The sequence below is a fragment of the Carcharhinus amblyrhynchos genome, chromosome 10 (genome assembly GCF_965287045.1).
Source record: "Carcharhinus amblyrhynchos chromosome 10, sCarAmb.v2.hapA, whole genome shotgun sequence".
Classification (NCBI taxonomy): domain Eukaryota; kingdom Metazoa; phylum Chordata; class Chondrichthyes; order Carcharhiniformes; family Carcharhinidae; genus Carcharhinus; species Carcharhinus amblyrhynchos.
Genome location: NC_137333.1, coordinates 73,421,326 through 73,441,485, shown reverse-complemented (window position 1 = coordinate 73,441,485; position 20,160 = coordinate 73,421,326). Strand labels below are relative to the sequence as shown.

Below are 20,160 nucleotides of genomic sequence, written 5' to 3'. Positions count from 1 at the left end.
GGTAGAAATGTTAATTAGCGATCCTTGATCTCAACTCTTTTTCATCTTCGAAGTAAATGGATTGTTTTACAACACAACTGTTTAGTCTAATACTAAAAAACACCTTTCTGGGACATTGGGAAACTCGAGTCTACTTGTTGCAAACCCAGAGATTGCTGCCATTGTCTCCAAATGCACCACCTTCTCAGTAAAACAATGCAAGTCCCCCTTTGATCTTCAACAATCAAATCATCCAGGGTTACTGGTAAATGTCTCTTCCAAAGTAAGATGGGTGCAAGAATGGCTGGTGACACATGCCTACTTATATGCTGCACCTGAATAAAAACTTTGTCGTGCATAATTCATCATTAAAAGTTTGGGAGAGAAGTAGGATCAGGATTCATCTTATCCTCAGGATATTGAATGCAGTATGTCCTTGATTGAAAATGCAAATCACTGAAGCGGATCTGAGGTTATGGTATGGTACCTGAATGGGAAAATCACCCAAGTACTCATGTTTTATGCAGAGATAAGCTAGATAAAGTCATTCAAAACTAAATCGAAAATATCAAGCCACCTTAATTCAAGTATCATGGGGATGTGGTAAATATGATGATTCAAATTATCTTTTGAATCATCTTTGCAAACATCTTTCTAAGAAAGACATTTTGTAGCTATACTGATAAGTGTGATTAAATTCACCGTAGCTTCACAATGATGTCATGGAGTTAACTCCATGAACAACTGTGCATGCACTGCGTTGACAGGAAATGCAGCTTGTTTGCTGTCAGGCAGATTGGGCACAAGTGAGGGTTTCATGTTGTGTGATCTCCACCATTTGGCTTAGACTTGCAAAATCCTACTAACTGTCCTGGCTTGAGACAATTCACACCTTTTTAACCTGTGAATATCCTTCTCTCCACTTGCACTGTCTGTACCTGTAAAGACTTGCATTCCAACCATTATCTTGCTATTGTGTCTCTTTATATATGCCATGTTTGTGAACCCACCTCTCCACACCTGATGAAGCGACAGTATTCCAAAAACTCATGATTCAAAATAAACCTGTTGGACTTTAACCTGGTGTTGTGAGACTTCTTATTGTGCCCTGTCCAAGTCGGTAGTGCCACATCATAAAATGTAATGGCTCTGAAAATTCGAGCTCAGGGGCAACATTATGTCCCCAGAAAGTTCCCAGGTGACAGGTGTAAGGATTGCCAAACTTTTGGCAGACAATTGCCCTATGCAGGGAGACATATAATGTGATTTAAATCAAACTTTGGATGGTTCTGACTGTATTATAGTGATGGTTGCAGAACAATTTTGAAAAATTAAAACCAACTTTTCTGGGTTACTATGGAACTGACTCATCTCAAGCCTCCCACAGGACTCGCCATCGGGCCTCCCAACTGTCCTCTTCAAACCCCCTCTGTGCATTATACATCCAACACCCTTGACTGCCATCCCCATTGATTAACTTCCTCTGGCCTCCCACTCCTGCCCCCCCAATTGTGCCCACTTAGTATATAAACATAGCTTCTCCCTGGCTGCTCAAAGCAGTTGGAACTTTAAATTTACCTGTGTTATGATAGCTGGTGCCATTTAAAAAAAGGGGGCACATCCTACAACTCTGGACAGTAGGTCATGAGAAACCCCTGCATCAAACAGATTTTACCTGGCCTCAGGTCAAGCAAAATAGGAGCAGCCTGATTTCCAGGTAAAGCAGTGGCAGTACAACCCAATTGCCACCCACTGAAAGTTACAGCCCATCTTGTAAACCTTATAATTGTACCACAGGTATATGTCCTACACACTTTAATATCTGGATATCTGATTTTGATTTTAAAAAATAATGATTTTAAAGTCATTAATTTTGAGAATGGATTTCACTAAACCCAGATATTTCTATAAAACTCCAATGTGCCATTCCTTTGGTTTGTCATATTTAGAACAACACTTTTATGGAAAAATCTCCGGACAGCTTTTCAACAGATCTTGTCTTGTACATCTATACAAATGAGAATGTGAAATGTAGGTTTGACATCTTAATGTAAGAATGCAGATTCTACTCAGCCATGTAAAAGACAATGTAAGTGATTGACAAGCAGTGGAGTTAGGTTAAATGCCTTCTTAATTTGAAGATGGGTTAGACGAGCAATAATCTATGAATCTGCGCTGGGTTCATTTTTGCCCTTGATGCGCATAATCAATTAGAACTCGGGCTTGGGGAGCACAATTTAAAGTTTGCTGATGACATGTAGAAATGAGGTTTTGCAGCAGTGAGGAGAACTGTGAAAAAAGCAAAAGGTCTAAGCAGATGAGCAGAATGAGTAATAAGAAATAGGAAGGCACACTTAATTTTTAAAAAGTGGTAGTTTGCATGAAGAGGTTGAAAACAAAATCCCTTGAAAGTAGGAGTGAAGGCAGATAAAGCCATAAGATGGTCAATAATATTTTAAGATTTCTAATTAGCGGACAGCACCATGGCACAGTAGTTAGCACTGCTAGCTCACGGTGCCAGGGACCCGGGTTCGATTTCAGGTTTAGGTCATTGTTTGTGTGGAGCTCGCATGTCCTCCCTGAGTCTACGTGGGTTTCCTACGGGTGCTCCCGTTTCCTCCCAGAGTTTGAGAGATGTGTTGGTTAGGTGTATTAACCCAATCAGGTGCCGGAATGTGGCGACTATGGAAATTTCACAGTAACTTCTTTGCAATGTTAATGTAAGCCTACTTGTGACTAATAAATTTTAACTTTAAATTTAGCATAGGAGTAAGAAATAGTGATAGATTTACGCAAAACAGTAAAGGACGTTAAAGGTATGCATTGCAAACGTAGCAAATCATCCAGAGTTGTATCAACAATCGGAAATGATGGCTAAGGTGAGAATCTTATAATGCTGGAGCAATTTCTAGTGCATCAGAGAGCTCAAGAAAAGCTTTCATCGAAATTTTTAAAAGTCATGATGTTTTGTTAGGATGAAGAGAGAATGGCCATTTCGTGGGATAATAAAACACAGAAGGAGGCAATTAGACCAAGGGTATTACATTTGATTTTATTTGGTGAATCTAGGCTGTAGGAGGGGAAGCAAAATTAACCAAAACTGAGGAAGAAAATAAACACAAGCGGTTGGAAAGAGATTAAAAGTTCTTAATACACAAAGGTGGTCTGAATTATGTAATCCAGAGGTGAATAAAATGGCTGCAGAGTTGGAGAGAATACAGTGAAAGTCAGTGAGAGAATTGACCAAAGAGAACCATGAAAGTTAATATTATGAGCACAGATTACCAGGACAAAATTGTTTTCACTTAGTATTAAACTTGATATGTAGTAAAGCAGGAGATCAGATATTGAAATATTAAGGGTGTAAGGTTCCTGGAAGTGTGTTAATGGAAGATAAATGGAAATGAAAATAGATACTTAAATTCATGGAAGAGAAGATATTGAAGAGATAGATCCTGAAATGGTTAATGGTAACATGAATAACGCTGAAATAAATAAAAGGAAAGTGTTAAAGATGTTAGGCTGACTCCAGGACCTGACTCGAAACATCCAAGGATCCAAAGGCAAATTGAGAAAGTGGTTGAATAAGGCCCAGAAATTATATTTCAGGGTTCAGTTCAGAGTTGATATATGCTAGAGGAGGGAGTTTAATGTATTACCCATTCTCAGAAAAAAGACTTGCTATAATTATAGACCAGTTATTTGACATCTGTAGTAGGGAGAATTTTGGAATCTTTAACTATACATGACATGACTAACTGAATGAAAGCATAATATCTAAAAAGCAGCCTGCAAGGATTTCTGAAGGGAGAATTAATTATGTTTCACAAACCTGAGGGTTCTTCTGGGAGATTATTGGTTTAGTGGGAAATCATAGCAGATTTAAAGATTGGAAATTCATTAAGATAAAAGAGCTAATGCCCCAAGGGAAGGTAACAGTGTGGCTGATATCTACAAGGTCCATAAGGGTTTCTTAATTGATATCATTAAAGAAACACGTTCAGGCTACACCAGTAGCCGCCTGTGGCACTATCTGCCGCTGTGGAATAAATGCGGTCCACATATCACTGCCTGAAGTGACTCTATAAGAACAACATTTTAGCCCATTGACTTACAAAGAACCATTGACCTCATGCTACATGGAACGCTAATGGAAAATGGTAAGGGCTTGTGAAATTAGGGTAAGGGTAGCAAATTGGATTAAAAACTATTTAAGAGGGAGGAAACCAGAGGGGAACAAATATCCTGGGGGGTAAATTTGTGAAGGTTATGCGGAGTGGTTTAAACTGATTCAGAGGGGGGGGTGGGATCCTGAGTAGAGGGGGTGAAAGTGAGGGGGGCATAGATGGGGACTGCAATGCACGGCATTGTGGGGGTGGGGCGGAGCAGGGTTTGAAATGCGTATACTTTAATGCGAGGAGTATTCGCAATAAAGTGGATGAACTTGCAGCGTGGACCAGTACCTGGGACTTTGATGTTGTGGCCATTTCAGAGACTTGGATAGAGCAGGGTCAGGAATGGATGTTGCAGGTCCCGGGGTACAAATGCTTTAGCCGGAGTAGAGAAGGAGGTAGAAGGGGGGGGGTGGGGTAGCATTATTGGTCAAGGACTGTATCACAGTGTCAGAGAGGAACTTTGATGATGACTTGTCTGTTGAGGTAGTATGGGCGGAGATTAGAAATAGGAGAGGAGAGGTCACCCTGTTGGGAGTCTTTTATAGACCTCCAAAAAGTTCTAGAGAGGTTGAGGAAAGGATTGCGGAGACGATCCTTGTTAGGAGTGAAAGTAATAGGGTAATTGTTATGGGGGACTTTAACTTTACTCATGTTGATTGGAATTGCTATAGCTCTAGCTCGTTAGAGGGGTCAGTTTTTGTTCAAAGTGTGCAGGAAGGTTTTTTGACTCAGTATGTAGATAGGCCGACTAGAGGTGAGGCTATATTGGATTTGGTGCTGGGTAATGAGCCAGACCAGGTGCTAGACTTGGAAGTTGGTGTGCATTTTGGGGATAGTGACCACAATTCGATTACGTTCACCTTAGTGATGGAAAGGGATAGGCATGAACCTCGGGTCAGTAGTTTCAGCTGGGGGAAGGGTAATTATGAGGCTATTAGGAGAGAATTAGGAAGCATTGGTTGGACTAGGAGATTACAGGGACTGGGAACGTCTGAGATGTGGAGATTTTTCAAGGAGCAGCTACTGCGGGTCTGTGATAGGTATATCCCTGTCAGGCAAGGAGGATTTGGTAGGCCCAGGGAACCGTGGTGCACTAAAAAAGTTGATTCGTTGGTTAGGAAGAAAAAGGAGGCTTATGTTCGGATGAGGCTTGAGGGCTCAGGTAGTGCATTAGAAAGTTTTAGATTGGCTAGGAGGGAGTTGAAGAGGGAGTTAAGAAGGGCTAAAAGAGGACATGAGATGACTTTGGCTGATAGGATTAAGGAGAACCCTAAGGCATTTTACAGGTATGTCAAGAACAGAAGGTTGGTTAGGGCAAGATTAGGGCCAGTTACAGACAGTAGAGGGAAGTTGTGTGTGGAACTGGAGGAGATTGGAGAGGCGTTGAACCAATATTTCTCTTCGGTGTTCACACAAGGGGACATGAATGTAGCTGAGGAGGACACTGGGGTGCAGGGGTGTAAAATAGATAGTATTGCAATTGATACGGGGGATGTGCTGGATATTCTAGAGGGTTTGAAAATAGATAAGTCCCCCTGGTCCGGATGGGATTTACCCTAGGATTCCCTGGGAGGCAAGAGAGGTGATTGCGGAGCCTCTGGCTCTGATCTTCAGGTCGTCATTGGTCTCTGGTATAGTACCGGAAGATTGGAGGACAGCAAATGTTGTCCCATTGTTTAAGAAGGGGAGCAGAGACTTCCCTGGGAATTATAGACCGGTGAGTCTTACTTCTGTGGTAGGTAAGGTTTTGGAAAGGATTATTAGAGACAGGATTTATAGTTATTTGGAGAGTAATGAATTGATTAGAGACAGTCAGCATGGTTTTGTAGCGGGTAGGTCGTGCCTTACTAACCTTATCGAGTTCTTTGAGAAAGTGACCAAAGAGGTGGATAGGGGTAAGGCAGTTGACGTGGTGTATATGGATTTTAGTAAGGCGTTTGATAAGGTTCACCATGGTAGGCTTCTGCAGAAAATGCAGATGTATGGGATTGGGGGTGATCTAGGTAATTGGATCAGGAATTGGCTAGCAGATAGGAGACAGAGGGTGGTGGTTGATGGTAAATATTCATCATGGAGTTCGGTTACGAGTGGTGTGCCTCAGGGATCTGTTTTGGGGCCACTGCTGTTTGTAATTTTTATTAATGATCTGGATGAGGGTATAGTTGGGTGGATTAGTAAGTTTGCTGATGACACCAAAGTCGGAGGTGTGGTAGAGTGTGAGGAAGGGTGTCATAGTTTGCAGGGTGACTTAGAAAGGTTGCAGAGCTGGGCCGCGAGGTGGCGGATGGAGTTTAATGTGGAGAAGTGTGAGGTAATTCATTTCGGTAGGAATAACAGATGTGTTGAGTATAGGGCTAACGGGAGGACTTTGAATAGTGTGGAGGAGCAGAGGGACCTAGGTGTATGTGTACATAGATCCCTGAAAGTTGGGAATCAAGTAGATAAGGTTGTTAAGAAGGCATACGGTGTCTTGGCGTTTATTGGTAGGGGGATTGAATTTAGGAGTCGCAGCGTCATGATGCAACTGTACACAACTCTGGTGCGGCCACACTTGGAGTATTGTGTGCAGTTCTGGTCCCCACATTACAGGAAGGATGTAGAGGCTTTGGAGAGGGTGCAGAGGAGGTTTACCAGGATGTTGCCTGGTATGGAGGGGAGATCCTATGAGGAGAGACTGAGAGATTTGGGGTTGTTTTCGCTGGAAAGAAGGCGGCTAAGAGGGGACCTTATTGAAACATATAAGATGATTAGAGGTTTAGACAGGGTGGATAGTGATAGCCTTTTTCCTAGGATGGAGAAAGCTAGCACGAGGGGGCACGGCTTTAAATTAAGGGGGGGTAGTTATAGGACTGATGTCAGGGGTAGGTTCTTTACCCAGAGGGTGGTGAGGGACTGGAATGCCCTGCCAGCTGCAGTTGTAAATGCGCCTAGTTTGGGGGCGTTTAAGAGATCTGTGGATAGGTTTATGGACGAAATGGGATTGGTTTAGATTAGTGGGTTAGTGTTGTTTTTTTTTAAAAAGCTGGTCGGCGCAACATCGTGGGCCGAAGGGCCTGTTCTGCGCTGTAATGTTCTATGAAACAAAAGTTAGGTGTTGAGGGTAATTTCTTAATGAGTAGAAGTGCATATCGTTGTCTGGCAGAGTTTTGCTCTGGGGCAGCATCACTAAGTCAGTGATTTGGATATAGGGGTAGAAAAGATCGTGTCCAAATATATGGACAATTTTGAAATACAAGGTATAGTAAACAATTATGAAGACCAAAGGAAGCTGCAAGGGAATGTTAATAAATAGAATGGATGTAAAGTGACAGAATTCAACAATGCTAGGTATAAGGTAGTGCATTTTGGTTAAAAAAAATTGAAGTAATTGTACAGTGAACAGAGGAATATTTGTCGATCTGGAACAGTGAGATTTGGAGCTTTTGCTTCAGAGCTTTAAAAGGCAGTACCTCAGTGCTCCTTCGTCTCAGGAATCAGGGGAGTGAATCTTCTCTGAACTGCTTCGCAAGTAAGGAAACCAAAATGTACACAGTACAGGGATGTGCTCTTACCAGCAACTTATCCAATTAAAGCAAAATTCCCCACCTTTATATTCCATTTTCCTTGACAATATTCCATTCACCTTCCTAGTCACTTGCCGTGCCTGCATATTAATCTTTTGTGATTTATTACCAGGACAGCCAGATCCTTCTATACCACAGAGTTTTGCAAGCTCTCTCCATTTAAATAGTGTACTATTTTAATGTTCTTCCTGCCAAAGTGGACAAGTTCACATTTTCCCACATTATACTCCATCTGCCAATTTTCATCCACTGACTTAACCTGTCTAAGTCCCTTTGTAGACACTGTCTTCCTCACAATTTGCTTTCCTACCTCCTCACAATTTGCAACCTGTGTGTTATCAGCAAACTTAGCAACTATACGTTTAGTACCTGTATCAAGTCGTTGACGTAGATTGGAAATAATTGAGGCCTCAGCCCTGATCCCTATGGCAGTCCACTGATTATTGCTTGCCAACCTTAGAATTACCCATATATCCCTATTCTCTGCTTCCTGTTAGCCAACCAATCCACTACCATGATGATAACTTTTCCCTCACCATAAGCTCTTATTGTATGGTAACCTTTGATAAGGCATCTTATCAAATGCCTTCTGGAAATCCGAATACATCCTTATCCACATTACTTGTCACTTCCACAAAGAACTCTAAGGATTTCAGAAACCATGTTGACTCTGCCTAATTGTGTTCAGATTTTCTAAGCGTCTTACCATAACCTCCTTATTAATCAATTTCAGCAATTTCTCTGTTAGTCCAACCATAGTTTCCTAGTTTATGCCTTCTTCCTTTCTGAATAGAGGAGTTATGTTTGCAATTTTCCAACCTGAATAGGATCGTTCCAGAATCAAGGGAGATTTGGAAAATTAAAATCAATGCATCTATTACCTCAGCAGCCACTTTTTTTAAGATCCTAGATTGAAGTCCATTAGGTCCTGATGACTTGTCTGCCTTTAGTTCAGTAATTTTCTCAGTATGCTTCCCCTGTTGATTGTAAAGTTTCTCTCTTTCACTGTTTTGCAGATATTTGTGGAATGTTATTTGTGTCTTCCACAGTGAAGACACACAAAACATCTGTTCAATGCTTTCATGTTTTCTTATTTCGCATTATTAATTCACCATATTCTCCCTAGAGGACCCACCTTTTTTGTATTTCTAGCCAACTTCCTCTCATGCACTAATTTCTCCCTTTTTTTTTATCCCCCCTTATTACCTTTCTAGTTTTTGTTTTGCTGCTTTTAAAATTCTATCTGATCTACTAACCTACCCTTTGCAGATTATTTTCTTTCACCCTGATGGTCTCTTTAATTTTCTTCGTTAGTCCTATATGAACCATCCTTTCACTAGAGTCTTTCTTCCTCACTGGAGTGCATCTTTGCTGAATGTTATGAAATATCTCCTTTTAGAATCAAGTCCATTATAATTCTCAATGGGGTTCTGGCATGAAACTGTGGAAACCAGGTACCTTCTCACCTTGCTATGACAACCCAGTGGGTTATTGGCCTATCACTGACTTGTGGTGCAAATTGTCTGCAGGTCTGTGGAGTCTCAATTCTTCCTCCCCCTCTCACACCAGACCCTATCTGGGTCTTTTCTTAAATTTGCTGCATTTTGTTACAATCTCTCGTAGCTGCACATTAAAATTTAATACGGTCAGTTCTGCTGAAGAGCCAGAAGGACTCGATGTTAACTCTGCTTTTTTTTCCTTACAGACCTGCTGAGTTTTTTCCAGCATCCTCTGTCCTTGTTATGTGTTTAATCTCTATAGTAGTTCTGTCTAAATCGTACAAAATTTTGCACTTATGCCTTGTTACTTGAAAGCTCGCAAAGATGGAATATAAAAGGATGGGTGTTAAAGTAAACAAAAAAAAACAGGGCAATGATAATTGTTATATCACCCATTTTCAAGATTCCTTGCGTACTTTAATTGTAGCCAGTAATGGATTCATTTCAGCAGTTTGGTCCTCATGTTGAATTTCCATTCTATGGAAAGTGAATTATGGTTACTTGTATCATATTTGGTGTATAGGAACAGTATGTGCAAGAGGTCTTATAATAGATACAAATACAATGTGAGGAAAGTGAGTAGGCTCAATGTTTTTAAAAATCAGGTTTCCTAATGCTTCCTTTTTGGTCTAATTTTCAGGTTTAACATAGAGCCTTGTCTGTATAGCCCATTTTTCTCTTTGGGGGCCTGTATGGACGGTTTGAATCTGCTTTTCACCCAGTTATTGGGTGTCTCACTATATGTAGAAGAGCCAGAGAAAGGGGAAGTTTGGTCTGATGATGTCCGAAAACTGGTGAGTTAATGTTGAAGTACTTTAACTGTAGTAAAACTCCTATTATAAATACAGGAACAGAAAATGCTGTAAAACTCAGCAGGTGTAACTTCATCTGTGAAGAGAGAATAGAGGCAACGTTTCAAGTCAGGGACGAAGGACCATCTTGATTTAGCGTTCTTTCTCCAGATGCTGTCAGATCTGCTGAGTCTTAAGCATTTTCTGTTTTTATTTCAGATTTCAGCATCCACAGTATTTCGCCTTTATCCTATTATAAATAGTTGTGGACCACCTTATTAAGATTTGAGCTCCTGTAACGATCACAAGATTTTAATGTTGGCAGACTTGTAATATGTTTATTCCTTTGAGGCCTCATGTTTAAACTTGAAGAACTTTGAAAATTAGCATTCTTAATTTTGGTTTCTTCTGTTTTATGTTATTGAGTCTCATAAATTGTACGGGCCTACGCAGACTACTGGGGAGAGTAGAGGATTATGGGCTCAGAACTAAAGGGCAGTTGAAAATAGTAGATCCTCCTTTAGAATTCAATAAAGGGATAAGTGAGTTAAGTTTGACAGGTGGTTCTTGTGCCAGCTGTCTTTATTCATGATTAGTTCCACCAAAATGAATAGATTGCCTGATCAAGTTTATGATTTAATGCTTGGTGAAACTGTTCTAATTTTAAAATACTTCAGTTTAAAAGTTTTAGTATATTTAAATTAGATACTGCAAAAAATAACCTTTGAATAGTTTGTATGTCATTAATGTCTGATGCAAAGTGATTCTTTAACATAAATTGTTTTGAAGTTGTGCTGGAATGATCAGTGTTATTCTTATTTGCTAGGCTGTGGTTGATGAAACAGATGGACTTGTTGGATACATTTACTGTGATTTCTTCCACAGATCTGACAAACCCCATCAGGTATGTTCTCACTAATATTTTGTTTCATGTATTTTATATCAAACTTTTAGATGAATTCCCAAACTGAGCCAGTGTATTTATATGGCTGGTCCAGTTTGGATTCTGGTCAGTGGTAACCCCAGGATATTAATAGTGGGAGATTCAGTGATGACAGTGCCATTGAATGTTGAAGGGCGAATGTTGGATTCTTTCTTTCGTTTGTTATTAGCCACTTATCAGCCCAAAATTGAATGTTGTCCAAGCACAGACTTTTGTATCAGAGGTGTTGTGCATGATATTGAAGACTGTGCCACATCAGTGAACATTTCCACTCCTGAACTTATGACAGTCATTGAAGCAGCTAAAGATGGTTGGGTCTTGGACACTCCCCTAAGGAACTCCTGCAGTGATGTCCAACAACAACAACCATCTTCCTTTGTGCTAGGTATGACACCTACCAGTGGAATCCAAGATAATACTACCCCTTAGGTTGGGGAAGCATTTAGCTTCGCTTTCCCTTATTGGTTCAATGCTCTTATTAACGAGCTGGCTTCAACAGACTGGTCCCAGGTCAAGAGAGCTCTTTTGTATTAGATAATTTTTTGTACAAGCAGAAGTATCTTGAGGTGCAAATTGAAGATGAGCTTGCAGCATCAGATGTGCTCAACTTGCAGTCCATTTTGTGCTTCAGCAGTTGACCAATTAGCATGTAGTTGTTTGATTTTGCTTGAGCTGGATTTAGTATACACTGCTGGTGATGGCTGCCACATCCTGCCAGGCATACTTACCGACATCTAGGAAAAGTGCAATGAAGTGCCTAAGCTAATATTCTCCAGCTATTTCAGCTCTTTTAACTTGGCCACCCATTAAAAAGAAGATTAAAATATTATATTGCACCATCATTTGCCCACAGGCTCTCTTTCATGCCTCCGCATTTGTTTTTGCCAACTAGTGGTGCATGCCTGTTACTTCTACTGGGTTTGGAAAGGATACCAAAAGTTGTGATTCTCAGATTTTTTGAAAGGGTTGCAAAATGTTTTATTCCACAGGTATTAATTTATCTCCCTGTGTAACATCCCTTCGAAACCTTGAAGAGATGTAGTCCTGGCAGATTTTCTGCCCTTCTGCTCACTTCCAATTTTAGTCGGCTCCGCGTAGGACACACAACTGCATAATATCTGACTGCACACTTTATCTGTTTAGACTGAACCCCAGAAGAAAAGTTCAAATTTAACAGTGCGCCTGTTTTCAAACCTTGCTCTACACTCTGATCTCTCTTTCGCGCAATAAAACTAATGAAGTATTTGTACATATGACAACAAATGAGTAGAAAGCTGAAATGCAGTAAAAGTTACCATCGTTTTAATTTCATGTTTTGATGAGTTGTTTGATGCAGTCAGCTAGCGAAAATATTAGCGCGGTGGCACAGTGGTTAGCACTACTCCCTCACAGTGCCAGAGACCCGGGTTTGATTCGCGGCTTGGGTCCCTGTCTGTGTGGAGTTTGCACATTATCCCCATGTCTGCGTGGGTTTCCTCTGGATGCTCTATTTTCCTCCCACAGTCTAAAGATGTGCTAGTTAGGTGCATTGGCCATGTTAAATTCTCCTCCAGTGTACCCGAGCAGGCGCCGGAATGTGGCAACTAGGAGATTTTCACAGTAACTTTATTACAGTGTGAATATAAGCCTACTTGTGACTAATAAATAAACTTAAAATGTTATGCCTTCACCTTTCATAGCAGTTGTGTAATAATTTGCAATTCTGACAGCCTGCTTATATATACGGCTAACCGTAATCATATTCCATTCTTTGTCTGTTAAATGCGGCGCTCAAATATTTCAATCATATAACCTATCAAAAAGAATGCTTTACAATGGGAATCTGAGGGCTGACTGAGCTTGCTTTATATAATGTCTAAACTCCTGCTTAGTATTTCTTTCTTGGTACGAAAGGCATTCTTTTGTTTAAACGCTAGCTATTTGATTAGTGTAAAATTAATGATTGACGTGCCACAGATATTCTGTCCATCTCCATAGAATCATAGAATCCCTATAGAGCAGAAGGAGGTCATTTAGTCCAATGAATCTACACAGACTCTCCAAAAGAACATATTACCCAGGCCAACCCTCCACTTTAACCCCATAACTCAGTGTATTTACCATGGTTAATCCACCTAACCTGCACGTCTTTGGACTGTGAAAGGTAACCGGAGCACCCAGTGGAAAACTCACAGACGTGGGGAGAATGTGCAAACTCGACACAGACAGTCAGCCGAGGCTGAAGTCGAATCTAGGACCCTGGTGCTGTGAGGCAGCAGTGTTCATCACTGTGCCATTGTCCTGTCCTATTGATCATATATTAGACATCTGGAATAGTAACTAATAGCATATTGACTTAATTGTTGGGCATGAGGCAGAGTGCTAAAATTGGCTTTTGCATAGTCGCATAAATATTAAGCCAGATTTCCGATCCTGATTGCTGACCAATGACCATCTGAAATGAGATCTGTATGAGAGTAGATTTCAGGTAAGGACACAATTGTGCTTGTTTATGATGTCCTAGTGTTCAGCCCCAGCAAGTTTTGCATATGTATGAAGGTTGATCAAATGACTGAAGTTCTTGAGTGCTGTCAGGGTACGAGAACTGTATTTCAACATGTTACTACGTTCAGGAGAGAAAGGAGAATTATAGAGGAAATTGATGTATAAAAGAACTAGATAAGTCTTTAAAAAAAAACAATTGAAAGTTAGAATTAACTCTATTGATTTTCAAACACTTGGTTAACATAGAAGACATTCCCATTGACTTACTGTGAAACTGTGATAAGATTGTGGACAGGGCTGAATTATGTAAATTGTATTATGACATTGTTATCCTAACTTTTATGCTTTAATAACTTTAGGAGCAGCAGAAAACTTCCGGTGCTTTTTCTTATTGGTCAACTTAATTCTGGTTATTTATCTCACTCAGGGCAAGCCAAGCCAAATAGAGTGGGCTTGATGACAGAAGTGTTGAAGAATTGGCCCCTATTCATGCAGAATTAACTATTATTCTGTTTTCTGTTGGTTTATCTTGCGTAGCTGTCCTGATAAATGCAAGATGAAAAGCTTTGATAACATGCCTCTCTTTTGCAATGCAATATTCAAACTCTACTACCAAATGACAAGTTAATTAGTTACAGGACATGCTTGTTGAAACTGCTGCAGAATATTGCATTGCAATTATTCAGGATCTTTCTTAGAAGTTTAAAGTGTTGATTTATAGATTCATGAATGTGTGTGATATGTTTATGGTATGGTAGCAGTTGCCATGGGGATTTATTGATGGTTCCAAAAAGCACTTTGTTGAAAAAGAAGCAGTTGTACTTACAGTTGGAAAATATTTTCATTTCAACGCAAAAGTGGAGATGAATCGTATATTTGAACATATAATTAATAATTGTGATGTGATACAAAACTCTTAGCAAATTTACAGCTGGAGTAGATTTGATCAAATTGGGACAATGAGAAAATGTCAGACAACAGAATTGTTACCAAGCGACAGTATAATTATTTGGAAATTAAGTTTATTTATTAGCAGACTCTGCAGTAATTTCCTAACCAGTTCTCAGTTACACTCAAGTAGCCATTTCATAACTTGTATTATGTATTTCAAGTATTTGGTTGCTGAGAAACCACAACACACTGAAACTTTGAAATTCCAATCAATAAACGTAGAGTGCTTTCCTTTCCAGCCAGGTTTCCAGAGACACAGCTAAATTGTCAACACTCACAACGGCTCTGCCGTATCTGATACTGATTTGTAAATTTTGCATTTCTACATGGAAATTCAAGGTCATTGGAATTATTCTAAGCGCACTTTTGTCTAGATTTTAAGTCAATATCTCTTTGTTAACGATTGCCAGAATAATTTGATTTATTATTATCACATGTATTAATTAGTATATAGTGAAAAGTGTTGTTTCACGCTAGACAGACAAAGCATATTGTACATAGAGAAGGACGGGAGAGAGTACAGAATGTAGTGTTAAAATCTTAGCTAGGATGTAGAGAAAGATCAACTTAATGCGAGGTAGGTTCATTCAAAAGTCTGGTGGCAGCAGGAAAGAAGCTGTCCTTAAGTCTGCTGGTATGTGACCTCAGACTTTTGTATCTTTTTTTCCCCATGGAAGAAGGTAGAAGAGAGTATGTCCAGGCGCAAGGGGTTCTTAATTAAAAAAAATTACTGCCAATGCTGGAACCTGAAACCAAAAGGGAAAATACTCAAAATTCTCAGCAGGTCTGGCAGCATCTGTAAGGAGAGAAAAGAGCTATTGTTTTGAGTCCAGTTGACCCTTTGTCAAAGCTGACAAAATCAACTTTGACAAAGGGTCATTTATACTCAGTGTCATTTTCTCTTTTTGGGTCCTTAATTATGCTGGCTGCTTTTCTGAGGCAGTGGGAAGTGTAGACAGTGTCAATGGGTGGAAGGCTGGTTTGAATGATGGATTGGGCTTTCTTTGTTCGTGACCCTTTATAGTTTCTTGTGGTCTTGGACAGAGCAGGAGCCATACCAAGCTGTGATACAACCAGAAAGAAGGCTTTCTGTGGTGCATCTGTAGAAGATTGGTGAGAGTTGTAGTGGAAATGCCAAATTTTGTTCTTATCTCCCATTTCCAGATATTGCTGAACCTCCCGATGATTTATTCACCTGTCTTGCTGCCTCGTATTCAAACATTTTCTATTTCATTTGAGGAATTTATAATTGCTGCATTTAAATTGTGTAAAGCAGCAGAGTTTTAGGATGAGCTAAAATTCTTTCCCTTGAACATAAGAATCAAACAAAGGTACTGTAGCATTACTGGCTGATCATGGACTGACAGCATAGTCATGACTTGAAGATTTCTCCACTCTGAACCTTCACCTTGGCCTATCTTGCTGTCAACATTGTGTATGTGCTTGTGTTGATAGTGTATGGTGTGCTTCCTTATGTTGCTGCCAGTATGCTACACATACTCTTGTAGTTTGATTGTTTCTTGCTGTAACCTCTGGGAACCAGATTTCCTGTATTGGTGGACCCATTGTCCCCTTAGACTGCATGTCTTGCAAAATTCTTGGAAAGCATGACAGCTTTGAGATGGGTGCAGAAGATCACACTTCTCACATGGTTTGCTTGGTTTCTGCATCTTGGATATTGCACGAGTGCTGTTAACTGCATCCAATGCTTGCAGGTATTGTTCAGCCTCAACGGTTTCATACTTTCTTCTGGTTTTTAACAGTGTGTCAATGTCACTGCCTTTCTTTTTCTCCAAAAAGACTTTTTGAAGATTTCGATCAATACTAAGCTGTGACTATCTCCATTATCTGTTCTGACATCTTTTGAAAAATCTCAGTCCCTGCCCTCTGTATTTTCAGTTAGCTTTTGGTCAGTTTTGCAGACGGTCTTCAAATGAATTCGCAGTTCCACCTTTCAGGATGACGAGTCAAAGTGTACTCGTATTCTAAAGCTCGGGTCTGTGGAAGCTGCTCATGTCACATTAGAACTAGAATCCCTACAGTGCAGAAGGAGAACATTTGGCACATCAAGTCTGCACTGACCACAATCCCAACCAGACCGATTCCCATAATCTCTCACATTTACCCTGCTAATCACCCTGACACTGGGTCAATTTAGCATAGCCAGTCCACCTAACCTGCCATCTTTGGACTGTGGGAGGAAACCGGAGCAACCAGAGGAAACGCATGCAAACACAGGGAGAATGTGCAGATTCCATAGACACAGTGATCCGAGGCTGGAATTGAAACCAGCCCCTGGTGCTGTGAGGCAGCAGTGCTAACCACCGTGCCACCTGCACTCCTTATTTAGGCTTGTTGACTTTGACATTTATATCAACTGTTCTCTTGGCCTGCACTTCTACTGTGATTTTAAGGCAGCTGTCAATGGTTTTGTACAGATTTAAGAGTACTGAATATAACTCAGGCCAGCCTGCATCCAGAAGGCTGTCATTTTCACCTTGCTCCTTTCACTGCCCCTGTCATGACACCTGCTGATGAATTGGTCAATTGACTTGTGGCGGTTGTCTGTAAGTCATCGGCTTCAAATGGTGTATTCTGAAGTTCACCTTTGTGCAAAGCTGATTCTGTCCCATGCTCTGCAGCTTAACAGGGTCCTTCTGATGTTCCTCAAACAAGTTGGAAGTGTTGACTCAATGCAACCCTCATTTTCAATGACTAACCTTATTTTCACTGCTTGATTATCTGGTTTTGTAATGGATAAATCTAAAAAATATAATCTACCTTTTGTTTAAACAGCCAAAATTTGGATAGGATATTTGTGGCCTTACAGTGTATGCTGGGGAATTTTCTGGTCCTCTTTTTGATGGTCCCTATCTTTATAGGTGCTCCCAATGTATGGGGCTTTTGTAATCTCGCTACTCTGGGGAGATTCAGCAATGCATTACTCTCTCCTCTCTTTTGGCTGCAGTTCAGGTTTGTGCCACACATCCCAGTTTGTGTGCTTTTTTTATCTTTTGCGTAGGAATGACAACTGAGGATGTCTCGACGACCTTGTAGATTTTCTGCCTATCTTAAAACTGGTCCTGTACAGCACAACCCTGTATCTGCCTGTTCATCATTAGCATAGTTTAAAGTTTATTTAATAGTGTCACAAGTAGGCTTACATTAACACTGCAATGAAGTTACTGTGAAAATCCCCTAGTCGCCACACTCCAAAGCCTCTTCGGGTACACTGAGGGGGAATTTAGGATGACCATTGCACCTAACCAGCAGTCTTTTGGACTGTGGGAGGAAACTGGAGCATCTGGAGGAAACCTACACAGACACGGGGAGAACATGCAAACCCCGCACAGACAGTGACCCAAGATGGGAATCAAACCCAGGTCCCTGGTGCTGTGAGGCAGCAGTGCTAACCATTGTGCTACCGTGACGCCCCAATGCCAACTAAATGTTATAAACAGATGTGGTATTTATGTATGTGAATGGGCTCCAGAGCCGTTTCCGTGCCTGCTGATATTGGCCCTAAATAGATTTGTGTGGAAATCTGTATGACCTGTGGACAGTTACCTCAAATTGTTAAATTACATCTCCCTGCTGCTTTACAGAGCTGCTGGGGGCATTGCAACTTAGGATTTTCAGCACAATTGCCCACATGGAAATTGCAGTGCCCTGCTGGCCCTCAATAGTGGCAAGCGTTGCAAAACCTGAGCCTATTGTTCAGAGGTTGCAGCCTCTTCAACATTACCTGACCCTTTACATTTTAACCAGTCATTCCGAGACTCAACTTTACTAATATCTTTCTCACCAGCCTAACATGCTCCATCGTACAGGAGCTGCAACTCACTCACTGTGCTGTTGCTCACACCCAGTAGATCTCCATTGAAATTTGACTTGCCCATCAATGTTGTCGTTATCCATTTCTGTTTACTCCCTTTCCCTAAAACATTAAATTCAGAATGTTATCCTCATTTCCACATCCCAAACATGCACCATGCTAACTCTTCAAGTCTTGAAGCCCATATTCTATTTTGACTTTTGTTTATCTTGAAGGTTAGGTAACAAAAATTGCATTGATGGTATGCACATCTTTCACTAGACAACTGTATGTACTTGAATTGAATAAATTATAACTGGCTTTTGTTTGTGGAATTGATTCATAACAAATTAATTGACTCAAGTTTGCTTCTACTTTAACTTTTTTCCAGTTGCCTATTATACCACATAGTACCAGTGTTGGAGCTGTGGACAACCTCTGCATTCTAGAACAGAAGTAATCATAAAATGATTTTAAAAACTGATACAATTAGACTGTGCTGTCAATTTTATAAATTATTATCGCCATTGTTATCTGAGTTTTTGCCACATCGACTGCGGTCAGCAACGTGTCCCATATATTGTCTTATTAGGGATAATTTCTTGATGATAGATACTATGAAGCATTCAAACAATATTGAACAAAAATTATTTTGCATTAATTTAAGGACTGTCATTTTACAATCCGGGGTGGCCGATTGCTGGAGACTGGAGAGTATCAGCTTCCTGTTGTTGTGCTGATGCTCAGTCTGCCTCATCCGACAAAGTCCTCCCCAACGCTTCTAACCCCTGGGATGATGGAGAATCTCTTCCACGAAATGGGTCATGCGATGCATTCCATGTTGGGGCGAACCAGATATCAACATATAACAGGTAGATAATTCCCGATTCAATGGAGGATTGCCCTTCTACTTTTATCACTAAAAACAAAATTTATGCAGTAGATTTGAAAATAGTAATACTTAACATCATATTAATAATGTTAGGATTTTCTGATTTTTCAGGAAAGTTTGGAAAAATGAAGCTATCTACTAAGTTCTCTTTCAGTTTTCCAATGGCCTGTTGATTGTGGAACTTCTTCTGTATATTTTTACTTCCTTTGACATATTCATGCAGGATGTTTTTATTGAATTACCTTAAACAGCTGGCCTCCTCCAGTCGTCCCCAGCATCTCAGATATCAGTCTCCAGCCAATTTGATTCACTCCACACGATATCAAGAAATGTTGGCGGCACTGGAAACTGAAAAGGCAGAGGGCCCTGGTAACATTTCAGCAATAATACTGAAGACTTGTGCTCCAGAGCTTGCCACTTCCCTAGCCAAGCTCTTCCAGTATAGTTACAACACTGGCATCTACCCAACAATGTGGAAAATTGGCCAGGTATGTCCTGTACACACAAAGCAGGACACATCCAACCAGCCAGATACTGCCCAATCAATCTACTTTCGATCATCAATAAAGTGATGGAAGGATTCATCAACAGTGCTATAAAGCAGCACCTGCTTAGCAATAACCTGCTCAGTGATGCCCAGTTTGGGTTTTGCCAGGGTCACTCAGCTCCTGACCTTGGTTCAAATAAGGACAAAAGAGCCGAATTTCAGAAGTGAAGTGAGAGTGACAACCCTTGACACCAACACTGCACTTGATTGAGTATGGTGTCAAGGAGCCCTGGCGAAACTGGAATCAATGGCTATCAGGGGGCAAACAGTCCGTTGGTTGGAGTCATACCTGGTACATAGGAAGCTGGTTGTGATTATGGAGGGTCAGACATCTCAGCTTCAGGACATCTCTGCAGGAGTCCCTCAGGGTAATGTCCTAGGCCCAACAATCTTCACCAATGACCTTCTGTCTGTCATAAGGTCAGTTCTGGGAATGTTCGCCGATGATTGCACAGTTTTCAGCACCATTCACGACTCCCCAGATACTGAAGCAGTCCGTGTTCAAATGCAACATGATCTGGA

General features: G+C 40.6%; 1 protein-coding gene across 1 annotated transcript in view; it reads left to right on the top strand.

The window, feature by feature from the left end:
- Nucleotides 1-20,160, top strand: part of mipepa (mitochondrial intermediate peptidase a) — a 141,963-nt gene that overhangs the window by 62,178 nt on the left and 59,625 nt on the right. Inside the window, exons 11-13 of the mRNA XM_080197342.1 lie at nucleotides 9,857-10,010; nucleotides 10,834-10,911; nucleotides 18,867-19,071. Of these exons, the coding sequence (XP_080053468.1) occupies nucleotides 9,857-10,010; nucleotides 10,834-10,911; nucleotides 18,867-19,071 (437 nt within the window). The remainder of the gene's footprint in view (nucleotides 1-9,856; nucleotides 10,011-10,833; nucleotides 10,912-18,866; nucleotides 19,072-20,160) is intronic.